A 27,498-nucleotide genomic window follows, 5' to 3' on the forward strand; every position below is an offset into this window, starting at 1 on the left:
TCCAAGTCTCAGTAATGTAAATTAAGTTACAATTTTCTGAACAACACTAAATCAGAGGCACTATACATACATAAATAGAAGATAAACATTCACCTTCTAGAAAAGAATGTTCACATGTACCCTGCTTGGTCTGTAGACTGCAATGGGAACCATAATATGAGACCTCTGGATGCCCTAGTATCAGAATGTTTTTGCATTTGTACTATGTTCTGGTGTAGTTATCTCTTTCAGAAACATAATTACACTCTGATTCACACACTTTTAGGTATGTTTCATGGAAACTTATTAAACTTTGCTGTATGCTCAAATCCAGATATGTGAGAAGTAGAGATCTCACTTTTAAAAACACTTCTCCAATATACATAAACAAAATAAACCTATTCCTACCACTCCATTCATATTTCTGTTCAAGCTTCCCCATCCAGATTTCTTCTTTCTCTGAACTCCTGCTACAATTAGAATTAAGATCACAGAGTTTAGCATTTCGCAGTTTTCTACAGTACTTAGCACAGTGCTTGGCATATAGCAAATAATACATAAATGTTAGTTGTTATTAGATAAGTAAGAATCTTAGTAAGCAGACTGCAAACTACTTGGATATAGGGACCATGTCTCATCCATCTACATTTACAACAGCACCGTACTGGGCACATGGGAAGCACTCAAACATTTGCTGATTAACTGCTCCAGGGTCTCTAAGATGATTTTGCTCCTGAAACAACCAGTTGTAAATTTCCTCATCCCTTATTAGCCCTTACTCATTATGAAGGGTCTCTTACTGTGCTTGGCCAGTGCCCCTCTTACCCAGCATTCCTCCTCCAGTTTTATAGACAGCAAGGCTTTATCCTGTTTTCCTATCTAGTCCCATCTCCTCAGACCTCATTCACTCTGATTATTCACTGTCATCATCTCCATCACCCCCTTCCTCTCTGATTCACCAATAATCAGAGTCAATGAAATACCGCTCAGGCAGGCCAGAGTCTCGTTGTAGAACCACTGACACTAACACCGGCTTTCGTATTTAAAGCAACACTTTAAATCACTTCATATCTGAGAATGTCAAGGGATATCAGACCACCACAGGCAATCTCCAAAAGTCAACCACAGGTTCAGGTAATTGTGACCTCCTCTTTTACAACAGAAAAGGATCAGGCTTTGAAGAAGGGGCCACAACTTGAAAAGAGGAAACAATTACCATCATTAGAATTTCACCCGAGCATGAGATTTAATCTCAGATCCAGGACCTATGAAGGGCTTGGAGGAAAGGGGCTTTCGTTGGACACCAAATTGCTCTGTAGGGATAAAAAAAGTCTGTTGATGATGACATTAGTCAGAAAGAGAGACTCGGCTTTGTCTCATGTCCTGTAGGACTGCCAAGTATAACAAGGAATCTATTTTTTCCCTCCTCTTCCTTGTCTTAGAAAATACAAGAATTTTGTTTCTTTCTTTGAAATACAGCTCTTGCATACTCTAAAAGTTTTTCCCTCTCTATTGCAATGCTAATGGAAGGGGGTATATGACTCTCCAAAGCTCTGTCAAAAGTGGCTATGTGCCCAATATTGAAAACTGTGCTTTTTAGTAATCCTTCCCCCAAAATAAGCAATAGAATCAAAGTCAAAACCCTTCCTTGGCATTTTCCCTGGAGTAATTTCAGAATGCAGGCCCATCAGAATGTCAGGTAACCAGCCTATCTTTCCTGAAAGAACAGAAAGAAGGCCTTGGGGATAAAGATGCCAGAGCACATTTTCTTAGGTCCCCAAGCATCAGAAGACACCTTTCACGTCCATTCCTCCTCATTCTCAACACCAAAAGATCACTGGCAAGCGGAGCCTGCACCACTCCACTGATCTAGTATAATGGACTCCTAGAGAACCTATCGACATCGTCACTTCCAGACAGACACATTCTTTCATAGGGTTCATCTTAACTTTCCCTTTTCTTTCTTTTTTTACCTCATTCTTCACTTCTGGTCCCATTTTTAGCCATGAAAACAAAAAGTATTTCCTTTATTCCAACTCTGCCCAGTATTACTCAAACTGATAATTACTACGTAATGCAAAATTAATCAGTTTGTGTTTTGAAACACAGGTCATAATTCAAACTGGAAGCTGGCACTAATCATTTGATGTTCACTTGAGGAGACTAGATAGGCTGTGCAGGAACATTTCAGTCAGACTACTGATAAGGAGAAGGGAAATAAAAATTATTGGTGTTTACTCTGCCTGCAATGCTCATGGAAGGAAACTGTTTTAAAAGGGTGCACTTCAGAATGGTTATTCAATCTGAATTTTACAGATAGCACTGAAAATATTTTCTCACAGAATGCAGCATATCTCCGCCATCATATCTATCCTGTGCGCCGTTCACGTCTTTCATTGCAGGAATTCTCACTCAATTTTGCTTCATTATGAGTCGACTGTGACCCATAGTACACAATGCATTCAGGAATCCAGCTGGAAATTACTACCCAGGAACATCTGTCCCTATTGCTTAGCTTGCCAGCCCTGCCTTAGGGATCTAAGATGGAAAACAACTCTGAAACAACTTTTCATTCTACTTACAAGCTAAGCTCAGATGGAAATTTAGGGTTCAGGCATTTTTCAAAAATTATATTCCTGGAAAAACATGTTATGAGTCTCTCTTTAAAGTACACTGCTTGGAACACTTCCTTTCAAACTCAGACACTTCTAATAAAAGCTAACCAAGAAGTATCATATGTAAATGCATACATGACAAGAAGGCCACCCATGGTTCTCTCCTCACATGGCACTAGCCACTTATATTCTATATTAAATGCCATTTGTCAATTAAAATATAATAAGGTCTCAGAATTACTAATACAGTCTAAAATTTGTATAGTTTGTATCTTATATACACACTTGCTTTGGAAGATTTATGTAGAGATATTTTAAAAGATTAGAAGACATCTGATTTCATACAATCCTAAGCCTCAGAATCAGTCTTTTTTCTTGATCAGTATCAGAGGATCAAGGAGGTAGCCATAGTACCTCCCATCTAGACTTGGTTTTGCTTCTCTAGATGTGCCCAGAGGGGCCAATCAATAGACGTACTCTAGAAATCAAACAAAAATACAAGCATGACTAGAGAGGGCACTTAGTGGATATGTGTGAGGCATTTCTGTGGCTAAGATTCCACATATAGTGTCAGCTTCATCCTTAATATCTTTGTTCCCATAAAGGGGGTGGGGGGTGGGGGAGGTGTGGAAGGAATTATACAATCAACATTCCTGCTACTATCCTAACTTCAGAAAATAAAAGATTTAAAGTACCTAAAAATTAACAGTTCCAGGCTGCAGGGTAGGATGTAAGAATATCTTTTTAAGGTCACAGAAAAATAAAATGAACAAAGATATTCCAATACTGGCAACAGCTACTGTCTGGAGAACATAGGAAGATAAGTCAAGGGTTAGTACATTCAACTAATTTCAAAGTCATTAATTAGCAGGGGGAAAAAAGTTGTTCTGGATACTAGCGAAGAGTGCCCAAAAAGCCCAGACCCCCTCCATGTGAGACCTAGCCCTGCTACTCAGTGAGCCAGGAGTTCCTTCCTACCTTTAAGGAAACAGGATATGAAAATGTCTTGCTCTGGTTCATAGTCAGCTCCCGGTGAAAACTGAGTTGAATATGTGAGGATTGGTAAGCAGTACTCACACCTTCAAATGCTTTACAAGTTGTCCGATTCCCCCTACACTGATACAAAGAGGAAGGAGTCTGACCCTTTGCTTGAAACAGAACCCATGCCATATGGTTTTCAGTCGGAAAGCAGTGGTTTTGCTTTTGAGAGAAAACACTTTTTAACCTCTGCCATGTAGATACAAGCCTAAGAGCCACACTTTTACTGATTACAAAATTAAAAAGGCAAACGCTATAGTGTCTCCTCGTTTACAAAAAAAAAAATAGAAATGTAAGCAGCAATTTTCTTTAGGAGACAAAGGAGGCATATGAGGAACCAACATGTCGATGGCCTGCATTTTATTTTGTCTTGACTAAGTCCAGGGTCATTCCAACTATGCTGACCTGTTACCCTATACATCCATCATAAAGATGTGAGATTGCAAGCAAACACTGCCCTCTTGTGCACCAAACAGTCTAGAGTAAGGACTTAGACGCTTTATAATAAACAACCCCACGGACAATTTTCAGTTTGTAAAAGTCAATGGTCAGAGGGACCTCTGTTGTATGTTACACAAAAGAGAATATAATTTTTTTTTTTTTTAAACTAGGGCACTAGTTAAATGAAACGCCCCACAGAGTTCTTTGGAGCACATTTTGAGATAGGTATAAAGATGTAGCTAAAAACTACATATATTGAACAAAAGAACTGTGTGAATGCTATTTCAAAGGAGCAAAGAATTGCATTATAAAGAGAAACAATCTGTCTGGCGACAGAGTGAAGGAGTTATTTTGAAAGTCTGTTGCTTTTTTTAAAGTAAGTATTACCTAAGAAATCTATAGCAAAGTAGTAGACGCCTTTTGATATGAAAAGTCATTTCCTAGAAATGAGATTTCCATGTGAGTTAGAAAAAATACTTTCTTCTTTCTCAGATGACCCCAGAGAACGTTTGGCTTACAATTCTAATTCTCTTATCTACCCTGACTCAACCCCTATTTGTTAATATCAATATTTCTTTAATTGAGATAAGCAGATTGCTTCTGTATCTTTTAGACCTCCCTAATGCCTTAGGGCAGAGTGGATTGAGTTCCTGGAATCAGGAAGACTCATCTTCCTAAATTCAAACTTGGCCTCGGACACTTACTAGCTATTGACTTCACCCTGTTTGCCTCAGTTTCCTAATCTGCAAAATCAACTGAAAAAGAAAAACTACTCCAGTAATTTTGCCAAGAAAATCATAAATGGGGTCATAAAGAATAGGACACAACTGAAAATAAACGAACAATGATAACAGTGCCAAGGGAACACAAAGTTCATATAATTCAATTAAGCCTTCAGGAAAGGTTTTGTTAAATAAAAGATTCTTGGTCTTCTGAAAAACAATTAAAAATTGCTTAAGTACTATGATTTTTTGCACATTATTTCTTCCATTAGAAGGTGAGATTCTTGAAGGCAGAAACTATGCTTTTGCCTTTCTTTATACCCCCAGTGTTTAGCATAATGCCTGAAAGATTGGAAAAATTCAAAGCAAAAGGCAAGGTTAAGTGGTACCCTATCCCTGGATCCAAAGAGGTCAGTTTGTTACAGACTGATCTAGAGACAGGGCCTAGACTAGGCTAGGGACTCTAGTCCAGAGAGGTTCCATATCTGTCATATCAGGTCAGTAGAAACCTTCAGAGACTTCAGGTTTCTAACAGTATGAATCCTTCAAACTCACCCAAGAGCATGTCTAGACTCTTAAGCCCATTCTCAAGGACCCTCCAAATCTGAAATGCCCCAGGTCTGGAGCAGACCTCACAGTCACACTAGATTAGAACAAGCCACATGATTTACTCTAGGATATGATGACACCAAAGTGACTTATGAGAAAGGAGGAGCAAACACAACTTCTCCCATTATTCATCTCTCTTAGCTTCCTACTAAATAATCTTCAGACATTCCAGAATAATACTAGTCAAGACAGAGTATACAGCCTTCCAAATAATAACATAATATGGTTTCATGGAAAGAACACTGGATAGTCACGTTGATAGGTTTGCTTAACTGTTTTTCTTTGTTACAAGGAATGGCTGGCGTGCTGGCTGGGGTGCTGACTGGGGACAAAAACAATGAAATATTTTTAAAAGCAAAAAGACCTAATTTCAAGTCCCATCTCCATGACTGACTTACCCTGTAATGTTGGATGAATCTAAATCTTCATCTAAGAAAACAGGAATAATATCACCTGCCACCTGCTTCTCTTACAAGACGTTGGTAAGAATCAGACGCAATGACAGCATAGAAGTGCTTGGACAACTATAAAATGATGCATAAAAGTAAGAAACTTATCCTGGGAAGCGCTACCCTCTCAGGAAACAACAGGTTTTAGTTGAAAAAGCACGAGGCATGGAATGAAGGGAGGTGGGGATCCAAGTTCTAGCTCTGCAACTAACTCTGGGACAAGGTCTGAACTACTCAGCCCCTCATTTTCTTCATCTGCAATACAATCCTTGCAATACCTACCCTACTTCTCAGGATTACTGCGAAGATCAAATGACACGATTTATGTGAAGTGCTTTGTAAACCATAGGGCACCCTACAGAAATGAGAGGTATTAGCATCAGCTAAATTCACTGGCATATTACAGGGATTCATACAGATGGGTGGGTGTTATCTCTCCCCACCCCAGACCCCCTATGTAAACACATTATAAACAGAAACGATTTCAGCTTTTATCTCTGTATGTTCAGTGCCTACACAAAGTCCCTTACACATAACAATTACTTAATAAATTTTAGTTGAATGAATAAGTGACTAGCTACTACATATTATACAAGCTACCATTGTACTCCTCTTCTTTGATCCTACCTAAGAGGTCCTAAGCCTATCTCAATACTCTCTATTGGTCCTAACTTCAGGCAGCAAAAGCTGGGGTATGAGAATTTAGTCACCCCAAATCAGGAAACAACAAAAATAGGCTACCCTGGACCTAAAGAATACAAAGAAAACTGAGATCAAGCCTAATAGAAAGGGCACCTGACTGGAACTCAGAGAAGCTGGGTTCAGATCCCAGCTTTGCCCATTACTACCTGTGTGCCTCTGACCAAGTCAATTCACTGTTCTGTGTCTCAGTTTCCTAACATGTAAAATGAGAGAACTGGACTAAAGGACCTCCATTCCTTGCCAGTCTAAATCCACTATGCTGGGATCCTCTGTATCAAGCCAATGCTTTGATTACACGACTCGTGTCCAGAGAATACAAGAAGCCACCTCCCATTTTAGTCTATGCTTTACCAGACCAACGTGGTCACTTGTTTGGCTTGGCTATGCACACTTGTTCCAAGCGCTCTGTTTATCTTCTCTTTTTGGTGGGGATAGGCCAGAGTGCAGAAAGAGAAAACAGATTTTTGTTAGCCAAAAACAATTAAATTTAAAAAAAAAAAAACAACTTATGTTCATTACAAACTCATACTTTATCCAAGGCCTCACAGTGACGCTTTGTAACTTGTTGAACAGAACTAAATATTCTTAAACCTTCACACATGATGTGAAAGTCTAAGTCCCAGTCACAGGTGACTTTTGTATTACAGCTATCTTCAATTTGGGTAGATAGGCCTGTGGGTAAAAGAGGCAGATGAAAGAAGGGCCAAGAGAGACAACAGGGTCAGAAGGGACAAGACAGCTGGAACAAGACTAGAAGGCTCAGGGCTCTTTAGGGAGTGAGGAAAGGAGCCCTTAGTGAGTGTCTACTGTGTGCCAGGCACTATGCTAAGTGCTTTACAGATATTATCTCCTGGGATTCAGGGCCCCCCTAAGGCACCACCTCTTCTGCTTCTTGGCCAACTGTGCTGATGCACAGACTCCCCAGTCCCAGGGCCTCTCACATCATGGTGTATTTTTTATTAAGACTACCTGAAACCCCAAGGTCCCTGGGACTTGCACCCCCTCCAGCTTCATAAGAACTACTGTATTCATAGGGCATTCATGTTCCAAGGATAGAGGTATAATCTGGGTTTGCGGTGGTTTTTTTCTTCGAAGGTGTTTCTTAGGCAGCCTCAAGTCACTCACTAGGTATAGGTAAATAGACTAATAGAAACATGGGTAGGAGAAATCTCCTTCCCTTAATCTGCTTCACTTCTCTCAACTTCATTATTTCTGCTAAAATGTCACCATCATCCCAATTACTAAGGGTCAAAATTTCAGAGTAAATCTTGGACTCTTCCTTCTTCCTTACTCCCCCCACATGCATCATTTACCAAGTCCTTCTCCACTGCACATTCCTGCTATGTCTCCCATTCCATCTCTCCTCGGCACCACTACAGAAGTTCAAACCCCAGCTATTGTTCACCTGATTGATCTCCCTGCCCCCAAGGTCTCTCCTTTGCAAACTAATCCTTAAACATTTACCAAGACAATCTTTCTAATTCATGGCTATAAGCAACATCACAGCCTTGTAGCCTTCAACGGCTCCTTACTGCTTTCAGTAAGAAAATACATATTCTTTGTCATTTCAGTTATTGAAGACCCTCACAACCCAGCTCCATTTTATACTACAGTATTAAATTTGATTTTATACTACAGTATTCCCTAGCTTGATTTTATACTACAGTATTCCCTTTCACATACACTAAGCCAATGATGTCAAACTCCAACAGAAATAGGGGCTACTAAACCATATATAAGAATCCCTATGGGCTGCATATTAATATAATGTAATATCATCTGTGTTTTACTGCATATTTATTTAATTAAATATTTCCCAAGCAGTAAGAGTATTATGGGCTATATATTTGACATCACTCCTCTAAGCAACAGCTAAACTAAACTATTGACTTATTTAATCTTATCATACCCTCTCCATCACCTCCACATTTTATATACAGATAGCTAGATATCTAGATATTTGTGTGTTGTATACTGACAACCTACACTTCCCAACAAACCACCCAACAAAATACATGCTTCCAAAAGAGTTCAGCAAAATCATCTAATGACATGACTGTGGTTGGTAGAAAGGCAGTATGTGTACTTTTGATTTTGATAGCATTCACCAGCATCATAGGACGGATTTGGCCTGAGTTTATTTCCTACTTAGTATTCAGTCTTTATTTACACGACAGTAATTAATCATTGTAGAGAATATGCTTGCCTCTTCATGCAACCATCCCCCTATTCCTTGGGTCCTAAACTGGGCTTGAAAGCATTCCTTCCACATTTACACTGTGAAAATCCTTCTGCTTCCTTCCAGAGATTCCCAAAGTGGACAAAACTGCCCCCTGGGGGAGAACGCTGGAAGGATCCAGGATGGTAGTAGTAGCCTCAGGCACAATTGGGGGGGGCGTTGAATAAAAATAAAGGGGAGTTGGAAGCTTAAGGAAAAGTGTAGATAAAAAATTCTGAAAAACCATTTTTACAGGTTTCATCTGTTGTGTAACAGAAGTGCTACTGATTACATTATTTTCCAAAGAAACACATAAACTGCAAGTTATAACCAATCAGAGGCCAAGTCTGCCAACATGTCTTAACAAGTAAGTGGTGGCAGTCAAGCGTGTTTCAGGAAGTCCAACATGCATCAGCAGGAATGTGTGCATGTAATGAGCATGTCTGTTGTTTACAATAGAGTATTATATGGTTACATGATGCAATATTACATCATCAAAATTTCAACGTAGGAAAAAAACCATAAATTAATAATAAATTATTAAATTTAAGATGCATCATTATTTTTTTAATTTTTTTAGATTATCAGTTCCTTGAGAAACTCACCATTCCCCTGCTTTGGGGGTAAGGAAAGAAAACCCCATTCCATAGTGCCAGGCCTCTTGCTGAGGCTCTTGTCTTCCATAGGAAGGGGAGAAACATTACTCCATCAAGCCACCAGCCTCCCCCCTTCCAGATAAGAGGAGAAATATCATTACATCACATCTTCCCGTCTCCTTCCTTGGAGGCGGATTAAATGGAGGAGAGGAATGAGGGAGGAGAAAAGAGGAGAAACACCATTCCTTTGGCTCCCAACTTGGGCCCTCACTTGAGTTACCAAACCTCCTAGATGTTGATAACATATCTGAACTCATTCCTAAATGATGAACAAACTTTCACCTTGTCATACCCTACCCATCCCAGAAATCTTGAACCCCCACTGACATCTTTCAAACCTCATTCTCTGTACCCTAATTCCTATTTCCCTCAATCCAACCCCCTCCCCTCAATGTCCCACTCTAAAGTTACCCACCCCTTCCAATATGCTCTCTGGAATGCATGCCTACTTCAAACTGGCTTTGACCAAATCTTTTTCTTTCCATCTTCTGATTCCCTCGCAATGCGATAAGCTCCCTGATTCCCCTTTCTAGCCGGTTGAATTTTCACTCATTCTCTTGATTCCCTGGTCAAAATAGAGCATGTGAACTACTCCTTCTCCCCCACCACCACTCCAGTTTCTCCCTCTAGCACCATAACTCAGTCATCTTTAATCCTTTGAGGTTCACTTGATCCATATCTACCAACAATCAAAATTCTGGTACCTGTTGTCTACTGACCTGTCTATTGACAGGACAATTTACTTCCTTCCTCAATGAGTTGAGTACCTGATTCAGTCTTTTCTCCTCAACTCTGCCCTCAGGCTGAGGAACTTCAACATACATACATACTGGCACTCCCTCAAACACCCTAACTGCCCAGTTGTTCAACTGGATCATTCCACATGACCTGCTCCTCCCCATCTCAGCTGCACAGAGATGGCCAAATCCTGAATGTTGCCATCATCCACAAATGTACCACTTTCATGTTTATGAACTCATTCCCCTATCTGATCACAATCTGCTGTCATTCTACTTCTCCCTCTGCCTTGTAATCCCAAATCCTGTTCTCTGTCTTCACTAGACCTCCAATTCCTTGGTCTCTCACTGCTTTCCCAGTCCATCACTCTTGCATTAGCTACACTGTCCTCCTTTCCTCATCTGGACCCCTTGATGAGTCAGTTCAATTCTATACTGTCCTCTTCTCTTGAGTACACAGAAAAGGACAGTGTCTCCTTATCATATTGCCAACCTTGCCCCTCCAAGCATCAGTCTTTGATTATTCCCACCATCTACTGCCCTCATTTCTCCTCATACACTGCTGAACAAAGCTGGAGAAAATCATAAAACCAGGCTGACAGAGTCCACTACAAATCTGTGTTACATAATCTCAACTGGGCTTTCACTATGGCAAGGTAATCATTTTATACCTCCCCAATTAACTTGGTACCTCACTCACCACAGCAGCTCTTCTAGAACTTTTCATAGTTCTTTAAACCTCTCATGGTTCCTCCTCCTCCCCCCAAACCCTCTCAGAGAAAACCTTAGCTAAGAACCTTGCCTCATTTTCCACAGAAAAAAATTCAAGCTATTCACCAAAAGCTTCTTCTTCTCCCCTCCTCTTCATCTTGCATCACCCAGATGCCTTCTGGCACTATCTCCTCCACTAATATTTCACATAATGAGGACCTTTTTCTCCACAGAAAACCCCTCTGCATGTAAAAATATTCCATCTTCTCTAGCAGATTGCTTCCTCTATTATCTCCACTCTCTCACTTATTTTCAATCTCTCCATATTTACTGGCTGTGGCTCTCCTGCCTACAAATATGCCTATATACTTTCTCCTTGATCCATGCTTCCCCCTAGATATTATCCCCTGTCTCTTTTCACTTTGGGACTAACCTTGAGAAGGCTGTGAGGCTTCCACTGCCTTTCCTCCTTAACTCTCTGAAGTCTGACTTCTGACCTCATCATTAAACCAAAACTACTCTCTCCAAAATTACCACTGATCTCCAAATTGCCATATCTAATTTTTTCAATCCTTATCCTTCTTGAACTCTCTGTAGCTGCTGATTCGGTCAAGCACCCTCTTTCCTGGACACTGCTCTCTCCTGGTTGTCTTCTTACCCGTCTGACCACTCCTTCTCAGTCTCATTTGCCAGATCTTTATCTAGGACATGCCCACTAATTGTAGGTATTGCCCAGGGATCTGTCCTGGACCCTTTTCTCCCTTTATAGTATTTCACTTGGTGACTTCATCAGCTCCTATGGATACAATTATTATCTCTATACTGATGATTTTCTGATCTAATTATCTAGACCTTACCTCTATCCTAACCTCTAGATTCACATCTCCACCTGCATACTAGACATCTCAAACAGGAGATCTTGTTGTGGTTCAGTCAGGTACGACTTTTTGTGCTCCCATTTGAGGTTTTCACAACAGATACATTTCCTTCTCCAGTTCATTTGCAGATGAAGAAACTGAGGCAAATAGGGTTAAATAACTTGCCCAGAGTACACAGCTAGTAAGTGTCTGAGGCTAGATTTGTACTCAGGTCTTCCTGACTCCAGGACCAAAACTCTATCCACTACATCCCCTAGCTGCCCAGAAGTTAAATCCTATATTTATCTACTTTTACATAGTTGTTTTCACATTGTCTCTCCCATCATCCTGTTAACTCCCTGAGAGGTGGCACTGTCTTTTGCCTTTCTTTGGATCCCCAACACTTAACACAGTGCCTAGTACCTAGTAGGAGTTTAATAAATGCTTACTGACTGAGAGCAAGGGTTGTATTGTTTTTCATCTCTGTAATTCCAGGGCCATGCATATAGTAGGGTCTTAATAAGTATATGTTAAATTTAATCAATGCAACGGGCTTGTGTCATGCTCATTTCCTGATCCTTGAAGCTCTTGTACAAGTTCAAAAGTTCTGGCCCTCTCTCAGTATCAGGTCTGAATTAATGCCTTTACTTAAAAGACCTCCAGGAGCAAAGTGGAAACAGACACACAAGACAATGAATGCCCTTTGAAAGCAATGTCAGCAACCAAAGGTGACAATGAAGCTAGGATTCTGAAGCCACGAGGTTAAAGGTTCACAGAGGCAAAAGGATTACTCAGCTACAAGTGTCTTTGAATTTCCTCCAACAGGTTTAGACAACCAAGGTCAAGCTGAAGATTCCCAGCATTAATAACCCTCAATGCAATTCAGCCCTTTGAACTTCATGGAGCAAAGGAAAAAAATGTTTTAGGGAGAGGGTTGAAAAGAATCTATTTTACATCTTTTTTTCAATGTTCTTTGAAAAGACATCTCAATTCAAAATCAACCTACTAAAGATGTTTAAAAAACAGGTTCTCGAAAATAACACAATATCAGTGGCTTTGTGGGGGGTGGGCTCCATTGAGGTCACCATGTACGCCTATATTAGTGTGCTGACCCTCTGTAGGGCATGAAATTAACCATCAGTGAGGCAGAAATCTGCTACTGGTTAAACTACTTTGCTACGGCAAAGTGGCCTTAAAATGAAATCTGAGGATTGAATTTCTATTGGAAGATTAACTTGTCTAACCTCTCAGCAGGCAAGCTTCCCCTGAGGCTGAACCCCATTTGGAGCAGTTCAACACACTGCTGGAGGTAAGTGTGCTGAAGGTGGAGGATGACTCCCAGTCTACAATTTCTCAAGATGATGACAATTGTTTTACCAAAATCCCAGAATGCTGACAACTCCAAGAAAGACCTAAAGCACTGTGGTGCAAGGGTCAAAATTCACTTTTTCATTGTTAATGCACACACCCCTGAACTCAATGTAACTTATTCAGATGTTGTAAAGGTAGAAACTATGGTAATATTCACTTTGGTGTGGCAACCAGCATTTAATCTTTGGATCTTTCCAGAGTCTTTGATGGTTTATAATACTAATAATTCAAATTGACATAATACTTTAGGTTTGTGGAGTTCTGTCTAAGGCCCTAAAATTATTTTTTCTCTGGGTTAATGGCCTAAATTAGAAAATTCTTCCTTGGCCTCCAGAATATGCCTGACTAAATCATTCCTTGGCCCTATCTCAAACATTCAAGATGAATTTCCATTTTTTCCCTCAAGTCGCCCTAGCTCATCCTCAGAGTTTACAGGGTTGATTTGGTGAATAAGGAATATTTTGAAATTTCCAGCACAGTGGAACATAAAGCCAATTAATTAGATTATAAGTCAAAAGACCTGGGTTTTAGTCCTGACTCTATCCTTTACTAAAAGCTTTTAAAATCACTAAGAAGATCATATAGAATAATGAATCTGAACAGCTCCAGAAGAGAAAAGTCGAGTTATTTCAAGGGTCTTTAATAATGGTCTATGTTTACGCAGATACGATGGCTACAAGAGAAGCAATTTTCTTTTAAAAAGGTGAGGAGGGGGGTATCTGAAGGCCACATCAACTCTTATGACCTCAAAAGTGTCATTTAAACTTCAGGTAATTCCAAATTCCCTGGAATAAAGTTGTTCTAAAGGTTCAAGAAGTTGATAAAAACAGATAAAACAACCTCTTATGGAAGGCTAAGTCAACTCTAGAAATTCAGGTAACAATTTTAAGAAGAAAAAAAATGTTAGGTTTATCTTTAGGTGCACCTGTGTGTGCCACCAAATAAATATCCTCAGGAACTGGGTTAGGAAAGGAAATTACTTTGAGTCTTCCTGAAGGCACCAAAGCAAGAGAAGCATCATCATCACAACGGAATAGATATGAAAAGAGGTAAAGGCAAGTTCTCATTAAAAAGAAAAGGTTGTTCTTTCTTCTGCCAAGAAAGCATCACTTCCACTACCTATTCTATTCCACACACACTGCCTTCTTCATCCATCCAACAAAAATAACTGAAGCAATGCATGGCTAAGCATCCCAAGACAGGAAAGTGAAACTGACAAAGGAAAAACCAAGCAAACAAATTAATCCAATGGAAAAGAGCAGCAGAAACAGAAGCCACAAATTCCTTTATGATGCAGGCATAGTTTTAGCAGGAAAAGACAAAAAAAGACAGCTAGATACAGCATTCCCAGGAATTCCCAGGCTATGTTTCATTCGTTTCCAACTCTCCCCAGAATCAAGTCTTCTCATCCCTTTCTTCCCCTCCCACGGCTTGCATGTGCTTTTGCCTCTGCACCTTAAGGAAGGCCCATGGGATTCTTTCCATCTGCCTGGCAGCTGATGCCATTAAACTGTGAGCTCTCAGATGGCAGGCACTGCCTCTGCTTTCCTATTTGTACTGCCATGGCTTAGCACAATGCTTTTACCATAGGGTCAGCATTCCACAAATCATTTTCCATTCATTTGATCTTACTAGGAAAGCTTGCCTACCTTTTAAAGGAGCAGATTACAGCTCCAAAGAGACCCAATTATGTCCTGATCCTTTCTGAACTCACTGGTCACTCACGGCTACAAGGAAAGACATCAGTCTAGGAAATGGAAGAAACCTCTGAGATCTAGTAAGTCTAACCTCTTCATTTTACATACATGCAAACATAAGTAGCTAGCCTACACTTACACAGCATTTTCAGGTTTGTAAAGCACCTTATATATGTTGTCTCATTTTATCCTCAAAATAGCCATGTGAAGTGGGTGCTCTTCTCTCCATTTTAGAGATGAGGAAAGTGAGAATGAGAAAGGTGAAGTGACTTGCCCAGTGTGGCATGGCTGGTAAGAGAGGATTTGAACTCAGGTCTTACTGAGTCCAGACCCAGCACTCTACTTACTTTGTTATCTAGCCACTGATTACTTGTCCAAGGACACCCAAGTAGTAAGAAAGGAGTCGGGATTCAAACCTCAGTCCTCTAATTCCACTGCAAAACACTCAAATCTGCTGAACCTACAACACTCACCACTGTTCACAACAGATCAACCTTGACTCTTTTCCCAAAAGCAATGACTGCACAGAGATCAATTCTATAAGAGTAGAGTGTCTCATAAAGTATTTTGTAGGAATTACATCCCCTCAAGTAACAATTCCCCTATGAGTCACTCAGTGGAGTTAAAACCCAGGCCCAAGTCCAGAGTGGAAAGAGAAACAAGACTCCACACTCTGTCTCCAAAGGCAGGGATCATACTACCCATTCAAGAAACCTAGAGACATGACTGGAGATGAATACTATACCTCATCACCACAGCTATGTAGGCATCAAGAACAGAAAAGCCACAGCTAGCTACAAATGTCACTATTTCAATTAAATCATAGATCTTGGTAAAGAGAAACTCCTAACTGGAGATAATCCCCCCAAGGTTGATGGAAGTTGGGAGGGAGGAAGGGAAGGGAGAAAGAAGATAATATTCATGAACAGACAGTTCTCGTATCATGTAAGTGGACCATTATGCAGACCTCTACATAATATGAATTTGGGGAAGTGGGGAAGGGATGGAGGGATGCAAGAAGGGAAACGTGCCAGTGGAGGGAGGGGACTGGCACAAGTTTCAAGGACATGTGGGGGCCAGGGACAGAGGAATGAGAACAAGAGGATGAACAAGCCTGGGCAAGGACAAGCCACATGGAACATGGAAGGACAGAAGACAGATAGGTGTATCGAATCCAGGGGCAGGTGGAGGGGTGCCAGAGAGATCCAGCAAAGCCCCTATTTGACAGTGATGGAGGTCACAGCCTCTCCTTCTGTCTGCTCTTCTTCTTTCTCCTGGAGGTTGTTTTATTTTATATCGGTTTGCTTTTTGGGGGGGAAGGGGTTTGGAAGGTCATAGTATAACAGGCAGAGGAGCAGTAATGGAATGAGAAAGCACAGTACTCTATAGTAAAGTTGGCATAGGCAGATTTTTGGGGGGAATGTGGATTTCTTTCAGAATTCTTCATATAAAGTTGAATTTGTGAAATGTGAATTTACTTAAAGTGAGAACTGTCTGCAATTCTCAAGAATCCTTGTGCAAGTGTATTGTATCCTGGACAAAGTGTATAACCCAAAAAATGTAAGGGATGAAGCAGAGGGTTGGTGTTAAGATGAAAATTTTCAATATAATTAGTAGAATTACTAAATACTACTTTAAAAGCTATTTCTGATTTCCTTCTGACTTTCATTATAACCTTCTAGCTAAACACCCAGCCTAAAAAACAGCAAACATCTTTGCATTATTTTCGATTCATAGCATGACTCTAAAAAAATTCTTTGATCTAACACTTGATATGTTTTGTTCTCAAGGGCAAGCCCCATGAGAAGAAAAATGCACCCAAACAGAATGAAATATGACTACCTGCTTTCATTTTTCTTCTGTTTTGGTTCCTGCTCAAATATTCTGCATTAATTTAAACCTAGGGTTTCATCTCCAATGAAGTCCTGTTCAGGAAATGTCATCAAAAATATAGCAAGGTCATCCACTGCCCCGCACCAGAAGAGCCATGTGCATGCAAACAGAACTCAGCTCTGGAGCCTAGTGACAACAGCAAAAAGCAGCCAAACTTCTAAGGAAACCAAGGACAGTTTAAAGTTTTACACAGCACAAAGTAAAGTGATGAAACTTTAATTAGGGCAAGAAAAACATATACTTTCTTTCTATTGAACACATACTTCCTACTGAAAGGAATGAGATTTAGTAAGGAGTGAAATGGAAAGAAATTAAAGCCCTAGCTTCACTATAAGGTTGGATTCTGAAAGAGACAGATGCCCAAGGTAAGTAAAGCATGTACCCTTAAATAAGAATAATAGGTACATGTTCCCCAAATAGAAATATGAGGCCATGTATCTCAGGGCTGGAAGGAATTCCAGGATAACAGGTCTGAAATATGAATCTTCTCTTTGAAGAGGATAAGTCGAAGAGATCTGAGATCTTCAATTCACTGGCCATGTGACCTTGGATAGATCACTTCCCCTTTTAGGAGCGTCCATGTCTTCCTCTAAAAGAGATTTCAAGATTGCCAGGGGCCAATCCAGCTTTAATATTCTATGTTGTTGTTGTTGTGTTCATCCTTCGCTGCCAAAGAAGACCATGCCATCACAGAAATGATGACATGACTTGCACTTGACTTTGTTATTTGAGTGAGGGAGGGCTGTGCAGATCACCAGCCTCACTTCTCCTCCAGAGCCATCTGAATCCAGTGACCAGATATTCATCAAAATGATTGGAGATGATGGCCCAGGATGCAATGGGAGACCTCAACATTCTATGATGCCATTTTTAAAAAGCATCTCCTTATCCTAAGACAAATTTCTATGCACTCTATAAATGAATATCAAAGATGTTTTATTATTTTCTGATGCAAATTCTCACAAAAAGGGTATTTGATGGATACTCTTTAAATAAACGACTTTATAGGGTAGTTCTTAAAATTGTGTTGTCAGAAAGGGACATTTAACTACAGTAATACCCCTTTTATACTTACAAAACAGAAGCCTGGGAAGTATTTGGTGTTAGATATTTCAGCCCCTTTGGACTCTGAACCTTTGTTCTATACTGACACTAAAGGTTTCATCATTTTTCCTCCTCCACAAAGCTTTGACAGCAGGCCTCCAATGAAGTGGGACTGGGTACTACACGAGACAAGGATGGGAATAAAACAGCTATGCTTCAAGAATAAAATGAAAACTCAATTAAACTTGCTGCTGCATAAGAAGCTGTGGTGACACCTGGAAGACAACTGACCTTCATGATATGAGGAATCTTATTGGACAGGTACTTTTCCAATGCTGACATAAAAGATTTCAATTATATGAGAAAAGCAAAATAGTCTCTTTCCCAAGATCATTTAAAATCTTGGATATATTTATACTTACTTTTTTTCTATGAGCGTGACCACAAGTTTAGACTAATGCATTTTAGGGACTCCTGTTCACACCCAGACAGTGAAAGAACTAAGCCTAGAGAATGGTCTAAACAGGGGGAAAGCAAAGCAAAAGGCAAAGACAGGCCCCTAGTAGGGAACACCCTGGCTAACAGGCAGGTGCACTGTTCAGTAATAACAAGAAGAAAAGACCCAGAGACAATAAATAAGCCGTTTAGCCCACCATTCACAAAAACACTGTCAATTTCAAGGCCAAGATGACACAGTTTCAGACCTGTTCTTTCCAGCTGCAGTCTCAAGTGCTGGATTAAGATCATGCTGTTAGAAGGACTGGTGGGGTAAGTCACATTTCTCAATCTCCACTAATTAATGTTAAACTTTTGACTATCAATATTCCCTATAAATCAATGAGAGTCATCAATTCATTAAAAGTTGAATTTAATAATGTTTGTTAAAATGCTTTATACTTTTTAAAATTACATGATGATAGGTTTAATTTTAAGATATAGTAAGTCAAAGATATCTTGGAATTTATAGCAAGAATGAACCTTAGAGATTATCTTGTTTACTCTGCTCATTTTGCAGAGAAGCCCAAAGAAAGGAAGTTACCTACCTAAAACCAAAATAACAGGTATCAAAGCCAAGGCGAGGTCTCAAGTCTTCTGACTCTCAATCCAATGTTTCTTCCACTACCAAACCATAGTTGCCTCTCATATAACAACAGGGGCAGTACCTTCTAATTACACAATATTTGAGATAAAATGGTCCAGTAACTTTTTTTTGGTGGAGAGGGGGGGATTATCATATCACAAAGATTATCATATCACAAAGTTCTCATAGAATATTACATAGAAATTATTTATTTAACCTTAAGTTGAGGTTTGTGACCATTTTGTGTCCTGGCTCCTTTGGGCAATGTAGTGAAGCCTATGGACCCGTTCTCAAAATAATCTTTTTAAATGCATAAAATAAATCTTGCATTGAAATACACTGAAGTATTTTTTTAAAAAAAGAAGTACCTAGACCTCAGCTTAAGAGACCTTACTCTTTAGGAATCTGAGGCCAGATGGGATGTTTGAGAGATTCACAGATGCAGTTCTTAAACGAACTTTCAGGTTCAGAGAGGCTTCTGTTCTACAAAAAGGCTTCTGTTCTGTTTCTATCCCCAGTCTTTTTGTAAATGGGTCACAAGGGATATCTGGTGAAAGAATATGGAGAGGTCAATAGGAATTCAGTCCCACTACCTGAAAAAGCAAAAGTCTAAATCATAGAGCTGGTAGGGCCAGGAGCACCATTTTGTGTACAAAGCAGCACAATGATGACCAAACACAACAGGAGTGATTATTCTGATTCTTTCCCTAAGCTTATGTACTCAAATTCAAGTTTTTACCGTTCTTCTTAAAGTTTAAAATTTCAAGAAGTTAATGTTTGATAATGAGGTTTGGGATTACTGGAATATTTCATTTACCCATGTCCTCTCAAAATTCCTCCAATGCCGTGAGTAACTAAAAAGCATAAAAGAAACTGTCAGCTTTTCAATAATTTCTCTCAAAAGGAAGACAGAAAATTAATCTACTTAAGGAATGGCAGAGAGAATGGGCATAGTGCAGCAACTGCAGTTCAGTCAGACAACAGTTTACAACCTCATCTGAAAGTCTTCTCATGATAGATTGCCAGAGAGAAGTAAAATCAAGAAAAAATCAAGAGAAAACCATGACTAGAAAAATTTGGCAGCAGGAAGAATCTGCTCCTATTAAAAAGGTGCTACAGGTTAAAAATCATTAGAATCAATTCAATTCAACCCTTTTCCCCCCAAAAAAGTGGCTACTATATGCCCTGTTCTGTGCTAGGAACCGTGGAAGATACAAAATCAAAAAAGCCAGTTGGTCACTGCCCACAGCAGACTAAGAATCAAATAGAAAGACACAAACACAAATGGCTAAAATACAAGTTAGATTATGAAGTGCCTAGGAGAAGACAAAGAGATTTGAAGATCTGAGGAGGGAGATAGAATTTAAAAGATCAAGAAAGGCTTCACAGAGAAGTTAGCAATTGAGGACACTAGACCTGAAGTCAGGAAGACCTAAGTTCAAATCCAGCCTGAGAAACCAGTCAGTTGAGTGACCCTAGGCAAGTCACCTAACCTGTTTGCCTCACTTTCCTCAACTGTAAAATGGGGATAATAATCATACTCCCAGGCAGGGTTGTTGTGAGGATCAAATGAAACAACGTTTGAAAAAGCACAGTGCCTAGCACAGTGGGCTCTCTAGAAATGTCTACTTAATCCCTTGCTCCTTGAAGGAGGAGGATTTCAACAGAAAGCTATTAAGGGAACATGTTTTTTGCATTAGTTATCTGTATATGTCATATCTCCCTGCCATACTAAAAGTATCACAGGAATAAGAACCAAAATTTGGCTGAATTTTATATATTATTCAGAACCTAAAACTGTGCTTTACACACAATATGCAAACATTGTGGTATCAAGGACTCAGGAGAGACCTGGACCGTGTGATCACCAGCAAGCCACTTTCTCATCCGTTAAAAACAGAGATGATAGCATACATATCCCCAGTCTCACAGAGCCAGCACAAAATACAAATGGAATGGTAAGATCATGGGATCGAAGGGCCTCTGGAGGCCTCTGATGCCGTTATAGAGGAAGAAACTGAGGCCTATGGAGGCAGAGTGACTTGTCAGAGATCATACAGGCATTTGTAAAATGCTTTGCAAAGCTTAAAGCAGTTTATATAAATGTCAGCCATCATCATCACCATCAGGGCTTTAGTAAATGTTTGTTAAACTGAATCCATTCCAGACTTGGGAGAAAGCAAAGGCATGTTTGGAAAGAGGCTAGAAATTGAAAAAAAGGAATGGCGAGAAGCTCAGTCTGACTAGAACCCAGGAGCCTGAAAAGATGTCATAGGCGGTAAAGCTAGAAATGTTGGCAGAAGCCCAATTATGAAGAGCCTTAAAAACAAGCAAGATAGTTTGCATTTATTTGGGAAATTATAACATTATTATATTATATATTACACTTGTAATATATAAAATTATACTTGCACGGTATTTTTATTCAGCAAATTTCCTCCCAAGGCTGTGAAATAGGCAGTCCAAGTATTCTGCCCATTTCCCTGATGAAGAAACTCTGGAGAAGGGTTACAGGACCAGTCAATTCTCACAAAGCCAATCTAATGTGCCAAAGGCAGGACTATAAACCGAACTAGATTCTAACAATCACATCAGGGGTTTTTCACCTAGATGATGTGGAAGTGACTTCCATGACCCATGAATGAGGAGGTCACCTTGCAACTCCTCAAGGAATGAGCTGGAGAAGGAGGCAAGGAATCTGGACAGGAGACTGACAACAGCCTATGCAAGGGAGGACGTGGGCCTGAATTATGGAGGTTCAGTGTGAACACTGGCAGATTTAAGAGGTATTACATAGTAAAATGTTCAAATTCATTTATGGTAATGAGATCTTGTTACAAGAAATATTGCTTGAAATAAATGGGCCAGTCTTGGAAATCTTGTTCTACTGAGTTTCATCATATTGTATTCACTGTAAGGAGTTCTGGCTAGGTTGTGGGGGGTGGGGGGAAGGGCGGGGGGCAGGGGATAGAGCATACAGCCTGGAGTCAGGAAGACTCATCTTCCTGAGTTCAAATCTGACCTCAAACACTTATTAGTTGTGAGACCTTGGGCAAGTCACTTCACCCTGTTTGCCTCAGTTTCCTCATTGGTAAAATGAGCTGGAGAAGGAAATGGCAAACGATTCCAGTATCTTTGCCAAGAAAACCCCAAATGGGGTCACAATGAGTCAGATACAACTGAAAAAGGACTGAACAACAACCAAGCATAGTTCAGAGAATGCTAAATTGGCTACTACTTCTCTCCAGGCCACTGTTATTTCTGTACTATGTGAAGCCATCACTTCACTGGAGACTACGCTTCCCAACCGTGAAAAGCCTTCCAAGACTAAATCTACTTCAGGCTGAACCCTTACTCTCCCACACCTCCTTCCATGGTATAGAGTATGTACCATCACCATACACTTGCTTAGATGCTACTATCTCACCATTTCATATGTGTACATAAGCCATATCCCCACCTTGTCTTCTGATAGGATTTCATAATTTACAAAGCATTTTCGAACCCTGCACAGCAGGCATAGACAAAGAAACTAAGGTTCTAGGTACCCTGTCAAAGCAGGGCCTAAAACCTGGGTCTTCTGATTGCTCCTCCAACCTTCTCTTAGACTATCCTCATCCCACTGCACCAGATTTAGAGCAGAGATTCAAAAATGCTGGTGAATGGAGGATAAGGATAAAACGGGTTCATAAGTTTCTGGTTTGACTTCTAGTCCAATGATAAGGGGAGGTAACTTAGATAGAGCCTCCCTTAAGCAAAGGGAGTAAAAGAGATGAGGAGGTAACTCCTAGGGCAATTAATCATTAGTTCATCCTTTCCATACCAGCCAGTTGATTAACCAACCACTCCACCTCCCTCATGGAATTCAGCTCTAACAAGCCTCAGTCCCTACCAGAGGCATTCTTCCAGCCCAGCGTGGAAAACAGTTTACCACAATATGAAGTTGGATTCTAGCTCAACCAGAGTTTAATTAAGTTACTTGTCTTGAGTATTCAGTTTCTTCTTGCTAAGTGAGGGAGTTGGGCTAAGTAATCTCTAATAATAGCTGGGACAACAAGGTAGTGAGGTGATAGAGCCCCAGGCCTAAAGTCAGGAAGACTCATCTTCCCAAGTTCAAATCCAGCCTCAGACACTTCCTAGCTGTATGACCCTGGGCAAGTCACTTAACCCGGTCTGCCTCAGCTTCCTCATCTGTAAAATGAGCAAGAGAAGGAATGGCAAACCATTCCAATATTTTTGCCAGGAAAACCCTAAATGAGGTCACAAAGAACCATACATGACTGAAATAACAAAACAACAAAACCCTTAGAAAGAAGAAGCTATGTGGCTCAGTGGACAGAGAACTGAGCCTGGAGCCCTCTGAACTCAGGAAGACCCAAGTTTAAATCCAGCCTGAGATACTTTAGCTAGTTGTCTGACCCTAGGCAAATCACTTGACATTGATTGCCTCGGTTTCTCCATCTGTAAAATGAGCTGGGGAAGGAAATGGCAAACCACTCCAGTATCTTTGCCAAGAAAAATCCAAATGGAGCCGTGAAGAGTCGTATATACCTGAACTGAAACTACAGTAACAGTAGCTGATGCGGATGGAGTAATCCAACATGGGCAGACCTTCTCAAGTACAAGTGTTTCATTTATGATTCCAGAGCCCAGTAAGAGTCAGAAACATTACACAAACAGGTCTGTGTGTATGGACATTTGTATACAAATGCACATGTCCTGTATTTACCTGTCTGTGAGTAAGCCAATTCCTCTTAGAAGCAGGTGAGCCCTGTGAGGGCAGGCCCTGGTCCCTTTTACAGGGCGCAGTTCATTAAGTACAGCAGGCATTTAACAAACATTTCTTGGTCAACTGATCCTATGAACCACAGAACAAAAGTGCTAGAATTAGTCCCCTAATTATGAGGGAAAACAGCACACATCTGTGCAGCATGAAATGTGGATGAATCAAGTTTCTTACAAGAGCTCCAAGGCAAGAACAGAGGGTCATCCCGCCTTCCAGATGAGAACACGAAGGCCCAGAAAAATGAAACCTTTTGTTCATGGTCACACAACCAGAGACAGAACCCAGAGGCCAATCAAACCCGTCCGATTCCAGTTCTCACATTAATGCCACTAATACCATCCATCGTCACAGTTCAGATAAGGAAAGTGATCCCCAGAGACATGGAGTGACTTGTGAAAGGTCATGGGAGGTAGCTGTTCTCCAGTGGGAGGAGGAGGGCTGAGCTCCCCCCTGCTATGTTCTACCTATCTGACCTCAGACAGGTCACTTAACCACCCTTTGCCTCAGTTTCCTATTCTGTAAAACAGAAGAAGAAAGGCAAAATATCCAGATAGACTCTGAGCTTCTGGTCAGTACTAGACTTATGAACCTATGATCACTGGTGGAAAGTCAAGAACCCTAAGACCTCATTAAGGGAAATGACTGACTGGCCACAGCAGGCATATCTGTAGAAGCCTTTAGAGCTCACAGAGTGCTTTATACAAGGCTAGGCATGATATGGTTTATGTTTTTATGTTGTGGCATGATGTGGTATGATCTTGTATGTTATGGCGCAGTATGGTGTCATGTTCGGCTGTTATATGTTGTAACAGGTTGTTAGATTGTATTTTATTGTGTTACAAGTTACATATGGTGTGCTGTTTGTTACGTGTTGGGCTATGTCACACTGCTGTTACATGTTATAAGTTATGTGTTATGGTTCCGCTATGTGATGGGCTACATTTTTTATGTTGCACATACTGTTATATGTTACAGTGTATCATGTTATGATACATTATATGGTATACTGTTGCTAGGATGAATTACATGTTGTACGTCCGGTGCATTATGGGGTAGGTCACCCGTGCTATGTTGTGCTGCACTGCTAGGACACGTGGGGTGGTGTGTGATATGTTGTACGCTGTTATACTCACATGATAGGTTTTAATGTGTTATGATATACTGGGTTCCATGTTATGCTCTGTTGGGCAGCTAGGTGGTAGAGCCCTGGGCCTAGAATCAGGAAGGGCTGAGTTCAAGTCCAGCCTTAGATACTTCTTCCAGCTGTGTGACCCTGGGCAAGTCCCTTCACCCTGGTTGCTTCAGTTTCCTCGCCTGTAAAACGAGCTGCACAAGGAAATGGGGAACCGCTCCAGTATCTCTGCCAAGAAGACCCCACGGGGTGCAGGAGTCTGACGACGGACAACCTAAGAGCGGGGCTTCAGACACTTGCTGAGGGAGCTGTGCGACCCTGGACGAGTCACCTAAGTCTGCCTCCACGCTGTCTTCGGTAAACCGGGATCTAACAGGCCCGAGCTCCCAGGGCCGCGGGGCCGAGGATGGGGGGGGTGGGGAGGGGAGAGACACGTGCTCCTCCGCCCGGCCCCTCCCCCAGCCCCGGCCCGCGCCCGGACCCCCCCCTCCCGCACGGCCCCGCCCCCGGCCCTTACCGCCGATGATGGTGCGGATGAGGGAGGCGTGCCCCGGGCAGTCCACCAGTGTGAACTGCAGCTGCCCGGGCTCGGGCTCGGGCTCGGGCTCGGCCCCGGCCCCGGCCCCGACCCCGACCCCGGCCTCGGGCCCCGGCCCCGGCCCCGGCCGCAGGCGCGCCGGCAGCGGCACCGAGAAGCACGAGAAGCCCAGGTCCAGCGTGATGCCGCGCTCGCGGCTCTGCGGCTGCTTGTCGAAGGCGGCCGTGGAGGCCGTGGTGCTCAGCGCCCGCGCCAGGGCCGTCTTGCCGCTGTCGATGTGGCCCAGCACGCCCACGTTCACGTTCACCCGCCGCCCGGCCATGGCGCTGCCCGCGCTGCCCGGGAGACCACCTAGTCCCACCCGCAAAGCGGCCCCGCAGCAGCGCGGCCCGGCCACGTCCGTTCCGCCCCTGCCTCCGCCCCGCCCGCCTGGGGCCACGCGCTCCCTGGGCTGGGCGCTCAGGCCCGCCCCGCCGGGCCGGGCCGGGCCGCCGACTCACTCTGGGCCCGCTGGGGCTTGGACGGGGCCGCCGGGCTCGGGGTAACGGACGGGCGCGCGTGGACAGCGCCGGCCCGGACGAGGGAAGGGCCCTTTCGGCGGCTCACCGCGTTGTAGCAGGAGCGGGAGCCGGCGTTCACTTACATCTCCCTTTTTATGTGCGCAGAAACCTTGGGGAATACTGTATCTAATGTGTGTATTATCTCCCGGAAAGGGAGACAGAAATGTGTCTGCAAATATGGATGATATTGTCACGGATACTGCCCGGGGGAGGGAGCCGGGCTGGACAGCCTCACCCACAACGTGGACTCGCGTCTTCGGACTCCAAGGCCCCCGACTTCCAGCAAAGCTACCGGCGCCTCGGTCCCCTGCTGTGATACTGCTAGATGCCCCCCTGATGTTAACACCTTTCCTCTGCTGGTTCCCTACGATGAACTGATGTGTGTGTGTGTGTGTGTGTGTGTGTGTGTGTGTGTGTGCATACACACATATATAGTGTAGATGTGTGTATAATGTACTGTGCAATAATTATACATTACAGTGTTTATTATAGAATTAATATGATGTAATGTATTCTACACTGTATTGCTATTTGTAATACGTTATCAATGTATTATTCATATGTAATACATTGTTATTAGATGATGTTTATTCCGTATATAGTTGTCTTCACATTGTCTCCCCCATTAGACTATGAGCTCCTTGAGAGCAGAGACCATTCAGTTTGTACCTTTTTTTGTATTCTCTGAGCTCAGCATGCTGTGCCTGGCACAGACTGGGTGCTTCATAAATGTTCATTAGCTGACTGACTAGTGTGTGGGATGGCTCAGGTCCCTACATAAATCAATTACTCAGAAGCCTCTCAAAGTGATGACAGAAAAGAGATTTATTCGATTCTCCAGAAGCGGGACTAACCTGTAGGAGTAGGAAAGCCGAAGACAAAGAAATGGGCAGTGATTTATATAGACGCTAACGCAAGCCCCTCCTCCCCCACTGACCATTATCCTCATTAGCTGAGAATATGATCTTACATTCTAGACATGAAATCTAACCAATCCTTTTTGAAATGAAGACATCGAGGAATTATGTGAGTTTCATTACACAGTTTTATATCCTTATATGGAACTATTCTGTTCTAAAAATATTGTAACCTTGAGCCTTTAGGCCTTACCTCACCCCTGGGAGAAGAATTACAATCTGTGAAGTCTTCACTAAACCTATCCCACTCACTAGAGAGGAGCCACCTAAAATATCCCAAAGGACAGGAAACTCAACAAGCATCTACTGAATGCCCATTCTGTTCCAGGCCAGGTAGACGTGTTAAGAAGGCAAAGACAAGGAGGTAGAGCCAAGATGGTGGAGTGATAGGAACCAAAGCAGAGAGTTCTTCTCCATAAACACCTAACAGGTCCAAAGGAAGCGCCAGACGGAATCCTGATAGGGAAATCCGGAAAAAGTCACAAGGAGTCCTTTGTTCAGCCCAGTTCAGCATAGGGACACAGGACAAGTAGGTCTGTGGACACTAAAGGCAGAGTCAGATGATGTGCACTAACATCCTGGGAGAGACTGAACTGGAGCAAGAAGAGGGCCCCAACACAAACAGGAGGGCACACCCCCCAAACACACCCATACTGAGATAAACTGGCATCGGTGTCTCCTTCTATCCAATCTTCAGTTGGAGATCCTGTGTGGAATGACAAGGGGCCCCATGATGGACTCCCAG

At 41.9% G+C, this 27,498-nt stretch overlaps 1 protein-coding gene across 5 annotated transcripts in view; it reads right to left on the bottom strand.

Moving 5' to 3' along the window:
- The window catches only part of EEFSEC (eukaryotic elongation factor, selenocysteine-tRNA specific), a 344,545-nt gene extending 318,867 nt beyond the window's left edge, over positions 1-25,678 (bottom strand). For 3 of the 5 annotated variants that reach the window (XM_072598318.1, XM_072598316.1, XM_072598317.1), the window contains exon 1: positions 25,256-25,678. In XM_072598318.1, the coding sequence (XP_072454419.1) occupies positions 25,256-25,598 (343 nt within the window). In that variant the 5' untranslated portion in view covers positions 25,599-25,678. The remainder of the gene's footprint in view (positions 1-25,255) is intronic. The other 2 variants (XM_072598315.1, XM_072598314.1) reach the window with 2 other exon arrangements.
- Between the last annotated feature and the right edge of the window lie 1,820 nt (positions 25,679-27,498).

The sequence above is a fragment of the Notamacropus eugenii genome, chromosome 3 (assembly GCF_028372415.1).
Source record: "Notamacropus eugenii isolate mMacEug1 chromosome 3, mMacEug1.pri_v2, whole genome shotgun sequence".
NCBI lineage: Eukaryota > Metazoa > Chordata > Mammalia > Diprotodontia > Macropodidae > Notamacropus > Notamacropus eugenii.